General features: G+C 37.6%; 1 protein-coding gene across 4 annotated transcripts in view; it reads left to right on the plus strand.

Moving 5' to 3' along the window:
• Positions 1-19,929, plus strand: part of EFCAB11 (EF-hand calcium binding domain 11) — a 181,674-nt gene that overhangs the window by 22,446 nt on the left and 139,299 nt on the right. For 2 of the 4 annotated variants that reach the window (XM_037832087.1, XM_037832089.1), the window contains 3 exons: positions 1,750-1,851; positions 2,690-2,780; positions 14,929-15,096. In XM_037832087.1, coding sequence (XP_037688015.1) covers positions 1,750-1,851; positions 2,690-2,780; positions 14,929-15,070 — 335 coding nt within the window. In that variant the 3' untranslated portion in view covers positions 15,071-15,096. Of the gene's footprint in view, positions 1-1,749; positions 1,852-2,689; positions 2,781-14,928; positions 15,097-19,929 lie in introns of those variants that run through there. The other 2 variants (XM_037832088.1, XM_037832090.1) reach the window with 1 other exon arrangement.

Raw genomic sequence — 19,929 nt, forward strand, 5'->3', positions numbered from 1 at the left:
GTTATGTCAATTCTATTCCAAAATGTATCTGGAAACCTTCCACTTCTCTCCGTTCCTACTGCCATCACCCTAGCAACCACATCTCTTGCCAGTAGGCTCCTAACAGTTCTTCCTTTTTACATTTTTTGCCCTTCTTCCAATCCTTTCTTGAGACAGTAGCCAGAAAGAGCTTTCAGAAATGGAGATTGGTTCATCTTACGTGCCAATTCAAAAACCTTTTATTGATTTCCTGTTGCATCTTAAATAAAACCTAAGGTATTTAATCTGGCTCATGGGGCCTGTGTGTTCCAGCCCCTGCCTACCTGACCAACCTTGTCTTTGTAGCGTCTTGCTGAGTACATTCCAGCTCGATACATTTCATCCCTTCTACATCTCCACCTCATGGACTTTGCACATGCTGTTTACTCTGCCTGGAATGTTCTTCTTCCTATCCTTTAGCCAGTTGCTGTCTTCTCATCCTTTAGGTCTTAGCTTAAAAATTAAATATTGCCTCCTCCAAGAGATTTCTCCTTGGTCAGAGTCTGTGCTACGGGAAGATTCCTGTGACTTTCTCACAGCATCCTGTTTTCCCCCTCGTGCAGACACAGTAAGTAATGATATACCTTTGCAATGGAGTCTGTGTAATGAGGGTCTCTCCCACTAGACCTGCAGCTCTCTTGGGACTGGAATCATGTGTGTTCTCTTCTACCTTCTGATTCCAGAGCGAAATACAGCACCTAGCACACAGGAAGTCCTCAAGGGTTGTAAAAGGATGGCTTAAAAACACAAAGATGGATTTATTTCTTTAGTTCCTAAATCCTGAATTTACAAATAAGAAAAGTGTGAAAAATTAAGAAAACTATTTTCTATATTTTTTTAAGCTATTGGAACTATTTTTGGACTGGCCTGTAGCTCAGTATCATCTCATCAGCAGGATAAGGGTGCAAGTTCTTAAACATTGGCAAGTGGTTATTGCATTATTTGGAGCTATTTTTAAAATACAGGGATAAATGTTTTAAAATGGAAATCCTGACGTATAAAACCGAACTGCTCTTTTTATATATTTAGGGCTCAGTTCACTAAAGTGTTTAAATTCTTGGCTCCGCTCTTTAAACCTACTACAAAGATCACATTAGAATTCATTTTAATAGACATTGTAAGCACAGTATCCAATCTCATATTATCATGCTGGGCTCTTTTATTATGAGAGTCACAGGAAGCTGAGCCTGAGGCTGCCAAACACGTCATGGGGTATATCCAGGGCTGGGGACCATGCCAGCTCTATTGTTTATGTAATATTCTCTCCACCTTTTATCTGCAGTGTGCAATTGGTATTGACTTTTGAGAAACTACTTCTTTGACCTGATCTCCCAGTTGGAAAAAAAAAAAATCTGCCATAATGACATCTGACTAGGTAAAAAGGGATCAAAGGCGCTTAAGGAGAGAAAATTTATGAGACCTTGTTAAATAAGTAGTTTCAGGACTGTCTATTAGGTCTGTTAGAGAGAAGTGTTCCAACTTTTTCAAGGTCACTGTTCCTTTTTCCCCTGAAGAAGCTAAATGAACTCTAAAAGTGTCTATCAATTTTACTGTCGATTGCTAGTATGGGTCTACTTAGCATTTAGCAAAATGCTTTTTCTTCTTTATAGAGCTTTAGGAGAAAATACTGCTCACCAAAATTAAGATAAAATTTGGTTATTTGTGATATTTATCACTTTTCTTCATAACTGTTCCCCACCCCCCTTAAAAATTGTCTTTTCCAACTTGTAGGTATATTACTTGAGGAGTTTTTAAGTGTTGTAAGGACAAAGAAGGAAGCTCAACTGTGTTGGAGTGAGATTAGACACATCTTCACAGCTTTTGACATGCGCTGTAAGTGTCTTTAAAGTGTTTTGATATTTAAAAATCAGTATTAAGAAACTGTGAATGGGAACATATAATTAGCAATTAAATATACAATATACTTGGAAGATTATTTTACTGTATTATCTATTACTCAAGGTTTTTCTTTGTGATAATCTTAAAATTCTTAACATTTATCATGAATGAAATAATACAGTGATATGATAGTATTTGTGATTTGCCTGTATCATAATAGGGACAGCAAAAAGGCTGGCCAAATGGAGATATAAGTCATGAGCCATAGACGGTGGGGAGACCATGTGGGCCTTCTCCTTCGACCCCCTGATCCACTCTGATTGCAGGGATTGCTTTTCCACCCAGACGGGAAGACCTCAGACCTTCTAAGCCCCATGGTTCACGTGCAAGGGTAATAAGACTTATGGCCAAGTTCAGTGTGTTAGCTGTGGATATGGTTTTACCCTAAATAATAATACGTCATAATTTTAATACCAAGTGGTGAGGGGTGAAGGAGGAATTTTGGAGCTTGAATTGCTTTGGCAATTCCCAAAGACTCGAAGCCTGATGCCATTATGGCAGTGCATGTCTTTACATCCTTTTCCTGGATGCAGAGAATCCGTGAATGTTAGGGCTAGAAGGGACCTTCCAGGTCATCTGGGAGTGCAGTGAAGGGGAGGCATATTGGTAGGTAATTAATTCTTCCAATGATCTTGGATTGCCTTAAATGTAAAATCAGTGAAAAATTACTGTTTTTCTCCTGATGATAATGTTTCCTGCAAACATTACAGCTGAATTAATAGTTCCTAGGGCTTACAGAGTAAGTGAATTTTTTATATTTTATTTTACATAGATCGTGGATTTTTAACTTTGGAAGATTTCAAAAAAGCATTTCGTCAGGTGGCTCCCAAATTACCAGAGAGGATTATTCTTGAGGTATTCAGGTAAGACTCCAAAATCTTTACGTATACCCATCCCGTAATTTACCATTTGCTTTTACAGGTTTTCAGTTTTATGAAGAATGCTTATTTATGCTGATTTTTTTGCTTATGAACATTTTCATCTCATGGCGTATTGCCATGATCCAGGAGAGGAATTTATAGTTAGCCATTACTATTGAGGATTTGGAAATGGAGCAGCTTTAGCTATATGGTCCGGTAGGCTCCAGTGAGCTCGAGTCCCACCATCCCTGAGACCATGGGCTCTAACGTGGGTGGAGTGCGTGTACCCCAAGGAGGTGCTTAAAACATTTGGTGGTTGGGGTAGGGAAGAGCAGGAAGAAAGTAGAACTTCACTGTGTATTTATTTATTTATTTATTTATTTATTGACCCAAAAAAAATGAAGCCTTGTTAATATTTAACACTGACACTGATAATTTAGATTTAAAGATATATTATTCAGTTTTTATAAACGGCTCCTTCCAAAATTGACAAGTGGCTTAAATATATTTTCTGTGGGAAACTGCAGGTTGAAAGTAATATTAAAAATGCAAACACATACTAACGATGAGAAAATGGCAGACTTGATACTTCTTCAATTCCTAGTAGGGGCTCTTCATCAATCCTCTCATGAGGTGTATTAATTAGGGTTCAGAAAAGTGACAAGAGCCAGAAAACCCCAACTAATAGAAGCTCAAAAAAGTTAAAAATGTTTTTCTCATTTACATAAACACAGCCGTCCAGAATTTGTTTGATGGCCACACGGTCATGAAGGGTCTGAACGCCTCCTTACTTGCTGCTATGGCTGCCTCAAACCCTCGCTTCTCCCTCACTTCCAAAAGGTTACTTATGTTTCACCTATCATATCTGAATTCCAGGTAGTTAGGAGGAGAGCAAGCAGAAGATATGCCCCTCCCTCTATAAGGTATATGTTATTTCTACTTTCATCCCAAACTTAGTCCCCAGGCTGGGCCTAGCTGCAAGCGGCTGGGGCGGGAAGTGCTGAGAAATTCAGTATTCACTTGGGGCAGTCGTGCCTGTCTAATGAGGTTCTGGTACCGAGGAAAAAGGAGAGACTAGATATTGGGGGATATCCAGCAGGTTCGGCCAGGGAAGATAAAAGCAATTTAATGAATCTGACCACAAGTTGGCCTTCCCCAATAAAAATTATCAAGCACGTTATTTGCAATAAGGATTTGCATTCACTGTCTTTATCAGTGGCATCGTATATGAAATTCATTTGGTGCATCATTCACAATCAAGCTATCAAGTAAGCTGGTGCACAGGAGCAAAAAGGTTAAAGCCAGAAATATTAGTTGATTTTATAAAAGCAAATCCTTTAAAAAATAATAGCATCTTTGTATATACTTTGTGATTAAATGAATAATGAATGTCAATATATTTGTACCACAAGAGATTGTATTTTGCAAATGAACTAAGATTTATTTTCCTTTTACAAAAAGACACGTGTTCAAATTTGCCTACCTTTTCTGTGATTAGTGGTGTCAGTAGATACTACGTGGTAAAGATTTTTAAAAAATAAATACTTCAATATGGTCCTTCAAAGTAAAAGTGATGTTTTAACAGTGTATGAGAAAGTTACTGCTTCTCAAAAGAAACTCATGCTATGGAGAGAGCATTTTGGGAAATGGATGTTTGGAAATGTGATTCTATTTTAAGAAATTATATATGCCAACTATTAAAATCCTTTATATCTGCATGTGAAATAAGTTGAAATTGGAATGTCCTATTTCTAAGTAGGAAACTTAGAGAATTTCTGTGGTTTGGAATATAATTTTTAAAAATATAAAAATTCAAAAGCTTTAATAAGTTTTCAAGAGCAACTAATTAACATTAGGAAAGATGGACATTTACTAGCGGAATTTCAGTGAACACACAAAAAAGTAATAATAAAAACAAAACACCCCAACCTTTGCATTATCCAAGGAAGTAATAAAAGCATAGGGACTCAGTTCCACAAAGCCCTTTTCCACCTTAGATGTACATATTTTTATGAGGTATTGCTGACAGCATTAAAATTAAGTATCAAAACAAACTGAACTTTAAATTGCTCAGTCACAAAGGATTAAACCAAGATGTTCTGAAATAAAGCATATAAAATTATATATTCTTGTTAAATATTATTAATTTCTAGTGACAGCAAAGAAAAGTTATTTGCCATTAATAAATAAATATTTGTTCCTTCATCTAATTTAAAAATATTTGTATCTTTAATTTAGAAATTTTTATATTCTGCTTTATAATGTATTTTGTATTTATTAGTATAGTAGTACATGTATATATAATTTAGCTAAATATATTGTGGCATATACACCACAACTTATTACAGTTTTGTTATCAAAACAGTTTGGAGACTACCACCATATATAATCAAATAAGGTGTTTTAGTGATTGAACATTCCCTGTTTAAACTCTCATTTGTATTATCATATATAGCACCACAATTCCTAAATCAGATAAATGATGATAAAAAAAAGTATTAAATGAAGTTGTGAAGCCAAAAAAGAAGAGAAAAATATTTCCTCGAAATGTAGAAGAGTAGAGGTGATAGTGTCAATTGAAGACAGCTAAAGAAACAGATGTCTGACTTCCTTGCATCTCTGTTTCAGTGGTTTCATGGATAAGCAGGAAGAACTCAGCTTCTGAGGCTGTTAGTGATACAGAATTATGTGGTGTTTCTAGGGTTAGACATTCACTTCTTGAGAAGCTTAAATAGCTTTTGAATCAAGTACCACCAAGAATGGAGTTTAGTTCTCCTTCCAGAATTACCCGGAAGAAGGCTGATATCTGAAGACCACTGTATGAAGGCAACTGAAGAGGGAGAATCATAATTAGACCAGAGTCATTGGTGGTTTGAAAGAGTGAAGAAGCTGTCATTATCTTTGATTTAGTAACTGCCAGCTTCTTTCCATAGGAACTTCTGAAGGTCAAGAGTGGCCCATTTCAGAAGCACTTCCCCATTTTACACTTTCGTTTTACAAGCCAACCAGACAGCAACAATAACAGTAACAGAAAAAACAAACTAGTAAAAACAGCTGAATAAACAAAACAACATCAAAGAAACAGACGTGGGGCATAAGGCATCAATGAATCATTTCACTTTATAATTTCATGGAAACACTGACAGTGTTAGACCATTGCTGGGTTATCCTTCATTCAGCCTGCAGCTGTTACAAGAGCTAAAGTAGATGCTATTTTTTTTTTTTTACATTTTTTCCCAGGTTTATTGACATATATTCACAAGCCATGCAAACTAAAGTATACAATCACTGGCTCATAGCATCATCACGTAGTTGTGCATACATCCCCATGATCAATTTTGGAACATTTTCATTACTCCAGAACAGAAATAAGAATGAAAAATAAAACCCAAATCCTCCCATACCTCTTAATCCCCACCCATTTGTTGGCCCATAGTATTGGTATAGTAAATTTGTTACTGTGGATGAAAGAATATTAAAATATTTCTATTAATGATAGTCCATAGTTTGCAATAGCTGTGTTTTTTCCCTTATACCCCTCTATTTCTATTATTTTTTTTTGCATTTGTAGTAGTTCATGCAAGAACTTATTTGCATACATGACTATTTTTTCAATCAAATTCACTACAATATGTCACTATTACTTAGGATCCCAATAACAAGCTGCTGTTACCTCTATCCATTCCCAAACATTTATGTTCAACATCGTTAACAATTCTGTACATATTAGGTAACTGCTACCCCTTCTCTAGCTTTTGTTTCTCTCTAGGTACTCTATATTCTACATTTTAAAACTCCAAGTTTACATGTTCAAGTTGGTTCAAAATAGTGAAATCATATAATATCTGCCTTTTTGTGTCTGGCTTATTTTACTCAATGTTATGTCCTCAAGGTTCATCCATGTTGTCAAATGCTTTAGGACCTCATTCCTTCTTACTGCTGCATAATATTCCATCATATGTATATACTACATTTTGTTTGTCCACTCATCTATTTCTTGGATTATAAGAAATCACAATCTTTTGGCAATTGTGAATAATGCTGCTATGAACATCGGTGTGCAAATATCTGTTCATGTCCCTGTGTTTAGATCTTCTGGGTATATACCGAGTAGTAGAAGTGCTTGGTCGTAGAACATCTCAATATTTAATTTTCTAAGGAACTGCCAAACTGTCTTCCACAGTGGCTGTACTATTTTACATTCCCACAAGCAGTGAATATGTGTTCCTATTTCTCCACATCCTCTCCAGTGCTTGTAGTTTGCTGTTTGTTTAGTAGCGGCCATTTTTATAAGTGTGAGATGATGTCTCATTGTGGTTTTCATTTGCATTTCCCTAATAGCTAATGAAGATGGACATTTTTTCATGTGCTTTTTAGCCAATTGTATTTCCTCTTTGGAAAAATGTCTTTTCATCTTTTCCCATTTTATAATTGGGTTGTTTTTCCTTGTTGAGTTGTAGGATTTCTTTATATATACTGGATATCAAACCCTTATCAGATATATGGTTACCAAATATTCAGGAGATTCTTTTATAAGGTTTGTGAATTGTTTCCTAACTACTCTAAAGATGTTTACTTTAGTGATTTTATCATAATTGAAAGCAGTGTGTGTCTTATAAAATATATTATCAGGGTTCATAACATTCACATTCTTTTCTGCAATCATTATCTCATATTTTTAAATGTTCAGACATCTTCAGTGATTCTAACAGGTTAAGTTAAAACTCTTGAGCCTGGGTCTCCCTGGTCCCTAGGGATTCTTCCATTTCCAAACTCGTCTTTCATTAGTCTCAAATTCCTGTGTTCCCTTTGGTGTAATACTAGTTCCTTTGAATGTGTCATGTCCATTTATATCTCATTCTCTTTCTCTTGCCTAGCAATGCCTTTCCTACTACCTGCCTACCCAAATTAGAGCTATCTTTCAAGTCCTGCTCAGTAAAGCCTTTTTCCCTGTACATTGCACAGTCTTCTCCCCTTTCTCTAAATTTTTTAGCTTCTTATTTTGAAATAATTTCAAAATTACAGGGCATTTACAAGAGTAATGCAAAACCCATACAGAAAATCCCAACATACCTCCTACCCAGATACCCAGATCCATCAACTTTTAACATTTTGCCACATTTGCCTCCCTCCTTCCTTCCTTCCTTCTTTCCTTCCTTCCTTCCTTCCTTCCTTCCTTCCTTCCTTCCTTCCTTCCTTCCTCCCTCCCTCCGTCTCTCTCTCTTTCTTTCATCTATCTCTATTTTCTAAACATTTGAGAATAGATTTTATCCATCATGCTTCTTGAGCATTAGTATTTCCATGTACATTTCCTATGTCCTTTTTCTAAAATCTGATAGCATTTATTGTATTTTTTAAATCACTTACTTGATAAACAACAATACAGTGCTTATGATTATCTCCACAAAATACTACAAGCTCTTTGAGTTTATGAACTTGTCTATAACCTCCTGGCATGTTGTCGTATGTATTGTAGCTACATAATGATTGTTCATCCATTGTCACTTCTCATAACCAGTCAGTAAAATTCTCACTGTAGTTTTTTTCTTGGTTTAATTTATTGCCTAAAAACTTGAACACTTTAAAATGTAATCAGGAGCTTTATATTCATATGTGGCTTTACTTTGTTTTTCTCTTTCTACATGTAATTTCATGAATTAATCTCTGAAGCCTTCTCTTTGCTCTGGGGGCATTTTCAATTCACGATTCAGCCTCACTTGTCATTAGGGAGCTGGCTTAATGTTCTTTCTTGACTTTGTTTGCCATCAGTACCCTGTGGTATGTCTAGCTGGTGGTTTTCTCTGCATGGGTATGTTTATTTCTCCATGCCTGAGAGCCTTCTCCATCTCATTGTAAGCAAATCTCATGCTTATTCCCACCACCTGTCAGTTGGCAAAAAGCTCTGGAAAGCTGCTTCTGCTTTCCAACCATGAAATGAAACGTGGGCATGCAGAAGGCTCACACCCTGACCCAAAGCCAAGGTTCTGAGTGCATAGGTGGTTTTCCAGACACTAATGTAATGCGGAAATGTTGAGGCACCAAAATACTATTCAATTATGACTGGAGACTGCTAAGGTTATATCCTGATATTTTTGGTATAGGAATCCCTTTCTTCATGTTATATGGGGAAGGTCAAAGTACATAGAACATCTAACCTGCCTTTCTGGTGTACTTAAAGTTGCTTGCAAATAAGTGTGTTGTGACTTGTTGAAAAATACTTTTTCACTGCCAGAGTGTCAATGAGGGTAGGGGCTTAGGAAGGCAATTTTAAAAGGAAGGGATGGAGAGTGTCTTGGCAGAAAAATTATGTATGCCTCTTATCACAGCCAGGCTAGAGGAAAGGGTTGTCATGAATTAGGGTAAAATAAACTAACAGTCTTTTCTGTTACTCTGAATGGAAGACAGCCTTAAAGATCCTAGAGGCTTAAAGGAAAGTAAAATAGCATTTTTCTTCCCCCCAAATCATCTGTATCTCCTTTGAAATGTTATTCCTCACTGTGTTCCTTATCTTCCTGTGATTCCTTCCTGCCAGCAGCAAACTTGTTGCATATCATTTTCTCAGGCAAGCCCCAACAAAAGAAAGTTTCTTGGTCACCATTTTGTGAATCAGAATGATTCTCTCATAAATGTAATCACATGACCTCAACAAGATCACAGTTATTATAGTGAGTACCTACTTTGGTGAATATGATTATTGATCTCTAAATATCTTTATGCTTTCATGTTTAGAAAGGTATAGAGAAGACCGAAACGTGTACTCATTCTTTATAGGCATACCTAGATGGCAGTCACACATTACACCTGCCATGTGATGGCCAAAGAAATATGCTTCTTGAGTTTCCATTTTTGTTTCATGGATTTTCATATCTTTTCTGCAATAGTAAAGCCTTAGTTTTTATTTCAGATTAAAACTTTATAGTTAGAGATTCCCTTTTCTGATTATCCTCTTGCACATGATTGCTGAATGAGGAGTATGAATATGTAAGCTTTTCAAGCTGACCTCAGAATTTCCCCTCACTAGGAGCTTTCACACATTCATATGTGGAATAAAACTATACTTTAAAAATCCTACTATAGAAATGATTATATTCTAGTCATTTTAAGAAAATGCCAGTTTTTTTTTCCAGAGGGCTCTTGATTGATAAAAATCAAGAATAAAAATTATATCCTTGCCTTTGAAGGTTCACAGTCATTTTTATCTGTATAAACTTTTGAAATAGCTGTGCAGCAACTGAATCTCAGAAACTGGACCAGGAAACAAGTAGAGAAGAGGGATGACTTCATTACATCAAGCATAACGTGTATTTGGGTTTCTTCAGTTAAAGTGCCTTAGCTAACTTAGTTCATGTAATCGAGGATATATTATTTAATTGGAAAAAATATTTAATCTTTCTCACATTTAGGATGGCCTGGTTTTGTAGCCCTCTCTTATGCTAACCACATCCACATGCAGATTTTCCTTATCCTTCAGGCCCAGCTCAGATGCTTCTCCACTGTTTAGATTTCCCTCTCTTGAAACCTGGCCCCACCCAACACCCTGCCCACTCACCTCCAACCCCTCAAATGGAAAATTTCCCTGCCTTCTGCTTTAAACTCTCTAACTCCTAATCTGTTGTAATGTCTTTCTTCTTTCTGCTTGTACATAGTTGTTTGTAAACATATATTATTTCCAGTATTAGAATGTGAGTTTAGGGCAAGCAGGCACAGTAGGGTATTTGTCATCTCCCTTCCCTTGGAATACAGCCAGTCTGTACATGTTGAATGGGTGGATGCATTCTATGTAAATGATGGCTTATGTGAAGAACAGGCTTTCTGATCATGCCCGTTTTGCTTTACGGTCTGGACGCCACACTGGTGCCATGTTAAGGTAGTATGCATGGAGCTCAGGGCTGGCAGTTGGAAGACTTGAGTTCTAGTCCCAGTTCGGCCACACCCGCGCCTTTCCACAACTCACTGAGCCTCTCTCAGCTGCATTCTCTTCTCAGAAACAAGGGTGTGGTATTATACGATCTGGCAGACTCCATCTCGCTCTTAAATTCACTGTGGGGTTATCTATCATGGAGAGTGTCATGGCAGTCTCCTTTATTTTCTCTGCGTATCACAGATATTATTCAGAATCCACCACAGCATGAATACAGATGTGGTCTGTCAGTGTGACAAGGACTGTTCTCAAGAGGAAATTACTGGGTTTGACAGCTATCCAACCCTGGGTTTAGTTTTTGAGATGACACTATAACAAGCGTTATGGCCAACAGATCCAATTCCTCATTTACATGTATAGTTGAATGTGCTATTCTTGCTGCAATAGCATGAGGGTTATTTTTCTTTTAATCCAACTGTCACGTAAGAAACTGCTGCCATGGTTTCTTTCTTATGACCAAATGCTGCTAACCCTTTCAGTCATCCTTGAAGTTATTAATAGCTGCACATCATGAATGTATTCATGCCATTTTCCTTTATAGAAAAGGGAAATCAATTTCTTACGTCTTTCCTTTGTAGTAGAAAGCCAACTTCTGGGTGAAAATCTTGATAATATTGTGGGTCATGTTTATGCAAACCTGAGTTCTTTATAAAGCATAAAAATTATATTTTATTTGAGATTTGAATTAAAATTATTTTAAAATGTCGTGAAAAAAATAGGTTCAGAATTAAGAGTTACAGTTAAAAGTTTGGGTGTCCTCCCCATTTATTTATCCCCAAATCAAGACCCAACAATTTCTAGTACTACTATGACACACCTGTAGCCCTTGACACTAATGCACTCGATAATAGTAGTAATAGTAACTGCATCAACATTGGCAATTCACATTTACTGAGTATTTACTATGTACCAGGCACCATGCTACATTTATTTAATCTTCTGAGAAACCTCATGGGCTAGGCTCTGTCTGTCCTTATTTTACAGATGAGGAAAAACCCTTGGCCCAGGATTCAAACCTACACAGGCTGACTCCTGAGCTGGTGCTCTTAATCACTGTTATATTCCTTAGTCACTGTTATATTCCTTTTTCATTTCTTTTTACCACATGAATACCCCGGGGGTGGGAACCAGGACATTGCATCCCTACTATGCCTAGCTTAAATATGGGGAAGCAAGGCATTTTCACTCTGCACGGAAATGTTCTTGATAAACTAGTCAGATAATTGTATACTTTTTCCCTGCTCACATGAATTGGTTTGGTTTGGATTGTTATACTTGAGTCTCTTTTGATTATTTTCTATATAAATAAAAGGAACTGTTTATAAAATGTACAAAAAGAAGTTGTTATAGCATCTCATCACAAAACTTTGGCAGGCATTCTGGTAGGTCAGTTTGATAGGAAACCATGTGTTATGCGGTTTGCCTATAGAATTATCTCATAATGCCCAAACATTATTTGCCAAATCAATCATAAAAGTAAAAAAATATATTTAAAATTGATTAATGGGGTTTCATCATAATTTTAACTTGGGTGGGGATGCTAAACTAAATTTATAATTTTCTCTTTATAAGGCAGGACTATGCTTTGATTCACCTGGAAGACCCTTTTAATCAGCTACTATGAGTTCAGCATTATGTTTTATAAATTGCAGCTTGCCCTCACTCTCTACTCTTCTTCCCAACTTGGTTGTAGCCTGCTTCTAGAGAAAATCAGGGAGAAACAGTAATTAAATCCACTGCAGACTTAGTGTGACCCCTCTTAGTTCCTGCTCTTTTCCTTGCCTCTGCCTGTCCCAGCTTTGTGAACCTACAGATGGCTCAGCTGTTGGATTCAGTCTTGCCCCAGTTTTTAGCCAGCCCTAGAAGAGCCAAGACAACACTAATACTAGTAACCTTTACCTTTTCTGCCCTTCTGTCCCGCTTATCGTTCACCAGTATCCCCCTCTCACCCATAGAGCTTAGAATTTTCTAACCCCAGAATTGGATCCTGGTGGCTAACTGAGCTAAAGGACTCTCATGTTGGACCCATCATCCTTCTTCCTCCCCTTGCCATATCCACCATATCCCTCACCTCCATTCTTCTTAGCTGCTGGTCAGCAGCTTATCTTCATTTTAACCCAGGCCACAAGAATAAGCCTCTGCACGAGGCCCCCACCCTTGATTCTGACCTGCTGTACTACAGGGCCCGAGCTGCTCTTTGCCCATTGGAAACCCAGGCCTTACTTACTGCATGCCTTCTTCCTGCAGTGCATCTACAACCTCCCCCAAAGCACACATATGCAGTCAATCTCCCTCCCTTCCTCCCTCCCTCCTCCTCTCTCTGTCACCAAGTGTTATGCTGAGAGGACGCGGGACTGTGCTATCCACCTTCCTGCCTCCTGTTGCTTATAGCCTCTGCAGCCTGTGTTCATCCTCCGAGTGCTTCTCCCAAATCAGGACCACACAGTTCAGACAAACTGTTGTGCTGCTCGAACAAAGTGTTTGGACTACCCAAATCCATCTTCTGTGCTCAGTTCCCCAGCCCTGTTCCTGTTTAATTCCCAAATGTTTCCTTTTCATTCTGAGGTCTACAATACTCTTAAGTCATGTAAGACCCTTACTGCTGTGCAGGAGAATTCTAACATCTTTCTTCAATTCCCTATTACAGGGATGGCAAATGTATGCCATCACTATCACCTCCTATACTCTGTCCTGCACTCTTTTCTGCTGAGCCCAGAGTTGGCTTCATAATTCATTGTGGTATCACAAACACCCCAAGCCAATTCATTAGAGTTGTCACAGGAGATGGTATCTTTTTGCTCTCTCTGTAATGATTTGTTCTCTGTTAAGGGTTGCTCCAAACCTTTCCCTCAGCTGTGCATTGCAGGTGACCTTGCCTTCTTACTCGTCATCGAGAGAAGCCTGGCCTCTGCCGGAGTTACCTTCACTGTCCCTTTTCACCTATGCAGTTCTCTATTTGCCTTCATTTTTATCTATAAGGAAAAGGAGTCTCTTCTTTTTTTTCTGATTGCTCTCCTTTGTCTGTGTTCTCAAGCCCTCCCCTTCTTCTGATCTAAGACCTTTCTCCACTAGCCATTTCCTCTCCTGTTTGTCACTTCCATCCCTGTTACAGATATACTCAAACCCCTAGCTGTTCTCCCCACATCAGTTTCTCAGGTTGTCCCCTTGTCTTTTTCTCCAGTTTTGTTCTTGTCAGCTTCTTACAGTGTTCAGCACTCTTGCCTGGGGACGCAGTCTTCCTGCTAACTCCTCCCCCAGCTCTCATGACACGATATGCTCTACTGTCTGTGCCAAAGGTTACCATTCATGACCACGTACTATGTATTGCCTTACTGAATCCTTACAGAGATCCTATACTTTAACTGTCATTCATACCCATTTTACACATAAAGCCCAAACTCATTTATGGCTAAATTCGAACCAAACTGGACTTAATTCTCAATTATTTTATCTTTTGGTAAAAGAAAAAAAGTCGTAAGAAACTGACAATGATAAAAGATTTCTATTTGATAATAACCATGTCGCTGGTACTTGCCAATGGTTAAGTGTTTTCTTCACACCTTAAAATTTCATTCTTTGATTTAGGAATTCCACTGCCTAATAATGTTAGAGTAGAGTAGACTGAACTTATAGTTAAAATAGAATGTCTAAACACACTTAGCTTAAAGTATCATTCAAGAATCACATTAAAGAACATAATGTGTTAGTTCGGAGGCTGTATGTACCCCAGAAAGGATCATGTTTTTTTAATCCATTCCTGTGGGGGTAGACATATTCCTTTTGATTAGTAAGGTGGTTCTTAATCCTCTTACTGGAGTCCTTTATAAGAGGATAAAGGACACACAGAAAACAGAGAGAAACACCCAGAGAAGTTTAAAGGAAAAGCCACAGAGAAGCCAGAAGCTGAAGTAATGAACCTGGGAGAGAAGAACCAGCAGACGTCACCATGCGCCTTGCTATCTGACAGAGGAGCCCAAGCTCTCTGATAACCTGTCTTCAGAGGAGGTATTGTCCTGTTGATGCCTTAATTGGGACATTTTCACAGCCTTAGAACTGTAAATTTATAAGCTAATAAATCCACATTGTTAATAGCAAATCCTTTTCTGGTATATTGCATTCCGGCAGCTTTACCAAACCAAAACAACATATTTAGGCACAGAAGAATAAATAAATACAAGTTGCTAAATGCTTTTCTTACTGTTCTCATAATTCCTTTGTGATTTCAAACAGAAATCGTCTTTGCATTTGGCATGCACAAGACCCTCATCCAAGGAGAGGAAGGGGGTGTGGAAGAGTCTCACTCCTGTTTCTTGTAAGAATGAAGCAGTGTTTGCCAGAGAGAAGAGTATTCAACGAACGTATGAAGGGATGAGTAAATGAATAAGTAAATAAATGAGAAAAGGAATAAAATTAATTTGATCAGAGTTTGCACATTCATATTATACATTAAATTGTGTGGAGCAAATGCTGGTCATTAAGTTTTAATCTGAGCTGGTTATAAATCATTTTCTTTGTTGGGCTCTTTTTTTTTCCATTCTTTTTTTTTTTAATGCAATTTTATTGAGATATATTCAACACCATATAATCCATCTGAAGAATGCAATCAGTGGCTCGCAGTATCATCATATAGTTGTGCATTCATTGCCACAATCAATTTTAGAACATTTTCATTACTCCAAAATAAAGAAAAAAAAAAAGAACACCCAAAATGTCCTATACCCTTATCCCCCCTAATTATTTATATGTATTTTTTGTCTTTATTTTATTACTCATCTGCCCATACACTGGATAAAGGGAGTATCATTTACTGGGCACTTAATTGAAAATTTCGAACTTGGAGCCTTTAAAAATATGAAACTGACTACACATTTGTGTAGAGATTTAAACTGCCTTTATCACAAAATTATTGTAGTAGCTTAAACCTCTCTATCAGAAAGCTTTTAACAAAACCCTGTCATGAGAGTCAAAGTCAACTAATTTGATGGAACCTTCTCTCTCTCTCTTGTTCATTAGCTACTGATGAAGTTTCTGCAATGAGCAAATTTGTCCTAGTGTTGGTGCCACTCATTCTGCAGGTTACAAATTTGTTATGATAACAAGTGGCTGAGTGTTTGGGTGGGAAAATTGGACTTAGGTCTTCAGGGATACTTATTTTCACAGGTTGATTCATTGTACTGAGATCAGTTTTTGACCCTAAGGGCCCAGTTGTACTGTCTTTATACCAATGTCCATTGCTGTGTGTGGTTCAAGGAAACAGAAAGGAAGACAGATGAATGGCAGTATACAGTCATGTGTCAGGTGGCAGCATCATCTTTGAGACAGAAATCTTCATGGAAAAAGTTCCAAAAATTCTGAGGAGGTGAAATTACCTCTTCAGTTGTTTTTTTTTCCAATTAAATTAATGTCTGCCAATAAACTGCAGTCTGGTGTAGCATCCAATGGCATTTACTTTGTTCTCTTTTAGTTTCCTAATTTTCGTTGTACTAAGTCTTTGCTTTTTTAATGTGAGCTTTTGGTAGAATAAATCAAATTAGCTTTAGTGGGTAGTCTCTTAGGACTTTCAGTAACCAAAATATACCTTCTTCTTATGTGCCTTGACTGACAAGGCAAGGCATTTCAAATCTTATTTAGTGACTGAAATAATTTACTTTATACTGAATTAAATATGAAATAAATGTATGATCCTCTCTTAATGAACAAAGCAGATTGAAAGCCAAGTAAATTTGTAATAGATCCCTTTAACCAGTTGGTGGTGCTAAAAACACTGATAAGAAACTAATTGGAGGGAGGAGGTTAACCTGGAGCCTTTATTAATAAATACTATTTTGTTAGTTTTTGAAAAATTAGCACCAAAAAAATGTGTCCAAATCATTACGCTTTCTAAGCTTATGAAACAAACCAAATTTCTTTGATGGCCAACAGATTATATTTCCAGTAGACTATAAAGATGTCGTCAGCTCACTTAATATCCACGTATTGGAAATTATATGATTCTGTAACATCTGACTCCATCCTAGAAATAGTGTTTAGCCTACTTGCCTGGGGAATGGATGTGTGGGAAATAATGTATGCTGGAGAAGTAGAGTGATAGTCTTGGTTATAATTATGTGCTGAGTTTAGATTTTAAAAATATTGATTTGATTTTAATTTTTCTTTTACTATTAATGTATTCTTGTGACAGGAGAGACATTGCTTTTTAGAGGCTAGGCTTGTTTGTTCATTAAACCCTTTTTAAGCCTTTGTTTTTTAGCCCTGAAAAAGTCCTAACAGAGCTATAGTCTGTTGCTTGAATGTGTCTTGAGATGCAGTGAAAAGAGCAAGAGCTTTGGAGTCAGGGAGACAAGGTTTTGAATTTCTTTCCATATTTCATAACTGCTCTTTAGACATTTATATACACTGTTTTTGGCTCAGTTTCCCTGACTGTAACATGAGGATAATAGCATTTTGCCCCAGGGTTGGTGTGAGCATTAAATGAGATAGTAGGTGCTTCTTAGGTATTGTCTACCCTGCACTTTCCCTGTTTGAGGCAGAACCTGTGACTCAGCTAATTTTGAGCCCCCACTCTCACCCTCCCTCCTTTCTCTCATGGTAATGCCTCAGACTCCACAAATGTAAAGATGTTTGTAGGTGCTGAAGTTCCACAAGGATTTTGTGAAGACTCAGAAAAGAATTACCCACCTAGCTCTATCTGGTTTTCAGATACTTGCCTGCTATCCTGGAGATGCTTATGTGTTGGTCTGAATTTGCCCAAACATTTAAGCTTGGGGAAGGGAATTAAGAAGGGAATTAAGTGTTGCTGAAAGTTGTAGCAAAGATGTGAGTTTGTCCATCCATCCATTTATTTAGGTCCTGGGCATGCAAAGATGAGCTCCAGGAGAGCCTCAGCCTGTCTGAGAATCGCGGTTGCTTTCTGCTCGGCAGGAATTGTACTGTTGATAGACATCTCTTACCTATGTAATGGTTAGGGAGAGTAAATTTAAATATTCCTTACAATTTTATAAAAATCAGCTATGAGATAGTCTTATTTTTATTTTATTTATTTATTTATTTTTAACTCTGATAGTCTCATTTAGCTTTCCATAGCATCTTCTGTGTTTGGAAGGTGGAAACACATTGGAAGAAGGCTTCAGGGTGATAGTAGAATCATAAAACACCATTAATTAGGTGCTTTTGCCAGGATAGAATTTAAAAATACAACTGTGTAAGGTATTTATTTTTTTTCAGGAATAGCATAACTAACATCTTTGGTTAGATCCAAATCATATATTGAGAGCTTTGAGATTTATAGATTACAGAATCATGGAACTGGAGGATGACAGAGACTTTAGAAATCAAATACTCCAGCTCTTATTTTATCGCTAAGAAAATGGAGACTCAACAAACTTATGTGGCTTATCCAGGGATAAATAGACCTGGATCAAAACTCAGGTCTCCCAACTCCCAATTCAGTGCCAGTGTATTATCTTTCCATTCCAATGTCTATGTATCAAGACATTTTCAGTGTCAATAAAAACAAGTGTGTATTTCTTCAGCCTCGATAATCTTCCATCCTAAATATGTAGCATTATTTCTGCCCATTTATCAGAATGAAAACTTTGTAGCTGAGGCACTTAATTAAAGTGCCTCTGTGTACAGTTCAGAGCAGAACCAAAGGCAAGCAAGGCACAACACATAACTTGGCGTGCAGTCATCAGCCAAAGCCCACGACTGCCTGTGTTTGTACACCACAGAGATGGGCAGGGTTTTCATTCACTGTCTGCACTGCCTGCTTCTTGCCTCTTGTTAGATGAATGGCCTCATATGCCGCAGGTGTATTAGTAATTTCTGAGTTTGTTCCTCACTAAAAATGACCTCATTGTTTTGTGCTTCTTTTCCATAATTATACAGTAACAGGAAAATAAACCGGCTTTGAGTACAGCCCACAGCAGAAATCTTGTGCTCTTTATGCAAGTTTGATTTATAGACATGTACAGCAGAGCGGAGTGACTATAAAACATTCATCTTCCCATTGCTAGTTGCCATGGAAATCAAGTACACAGAGCAGTGTCATTCCAGTCCTGGCGATGCCTGCAGTAGTTTATTCCTTTGTTGTTCTCGTTTCTTAAGCAACTGCCTTGCATTCTTTCATCATTACAATTAATCCTGCACACAAGTTTTTATCTTTCATCTCAATACAAAGTACTAAAAATGTATGAAAAAAATAGGGAGAATTTAAATATTCTTGTGGCTTTAAATATGCATTTGTAAATTTCCCCCTCGGTCCCATTGGAAAAATAGGTCATGTAAAAGAAGCACATATTAATGTACAGAAATTTCAGTAAAGCAAGCAATGTAGAAATTTGAGGAAAAAAGCAATGCTAGTCAAGGAAAACTTAAGGAACTTCAGATTCTCAGATCTCCCAGTGTTTGGAGCTCAGGAAGTCTGCATTTTGGGCCATGTCAACCAAAGAAAGCCCCTGAACTTATGTTATCAACTCCTATATTTTATTTTATTTTGTTAGTCTTTTTAATGGTTTAAACAACCTAAATATTTGCTGGTAGATATGGTAGATATTAAAGAGTAGGTTCCCCCCCTCCCCCATTTTTTAAAAGGCTAATACAGTTAAAGATTTTTTATAGTACATGTAAAAGAAATTCTAGTTCTTCCTCATTTTTTTTTTTAGAAGAAGCCATTTTACCCAGGTTTTACTTAGCACTGTTAATAGTATATACCCTACCAACAATTAATAAATGCTTGCTGATTACCTGCCGCACACTTCTAGTGGACTCTGGCCAACTCTAGGAGTTAAGGGAGCGTGTTCTGGGGTAACTCTGGTCTGAATCCCCTCTCCATTGCTTATTAGCTGAGAGACCTTTGATAACACTCTTTACCTGCCTCAGTTTCTTCATCTGTAGAATGAACAGCTATGAAATTAGGAAAATAATGGGCTGTTGAGAGGCTTAAAGGGGATAATTAATGCAAAGTGCTGAGCTCTGTGCCGGGCACAAGAGGATGCTCAGCTGGTGGGGACCGTGGAGGCAGTGACTCCTCCAGTTTTCCTCCTATTATGGTGACCACAACGGGCCAGAACTGAGTGGGGAGCTGGGCTCCCAGGCTGGGGGAGCAAGGCTCAGTTGCTCGCCAGTGATTCTAGCCCCAAAGCTGCACGGTTCTAGTTCCAAGTGTCAAAGTTCACAAGATGATTGCCAATGCTTTGTTTTACTTGGTCTACATAGGTTTGTCTCACCTCA

Source organism: Choloepus didactylus, chromosome 4 (assembly GCF_015220235.1).
Source record: "Choloepus didactylus isolate mChoDid1 chromosome 4, mChoDid1.pri, whole genome shotgun sequence".
NCBI lineage: Eukaryota > Metazoa > Chordata > Mammalia > Pilosa > Megalonychidae > Choloepus > Choloepus didactylus.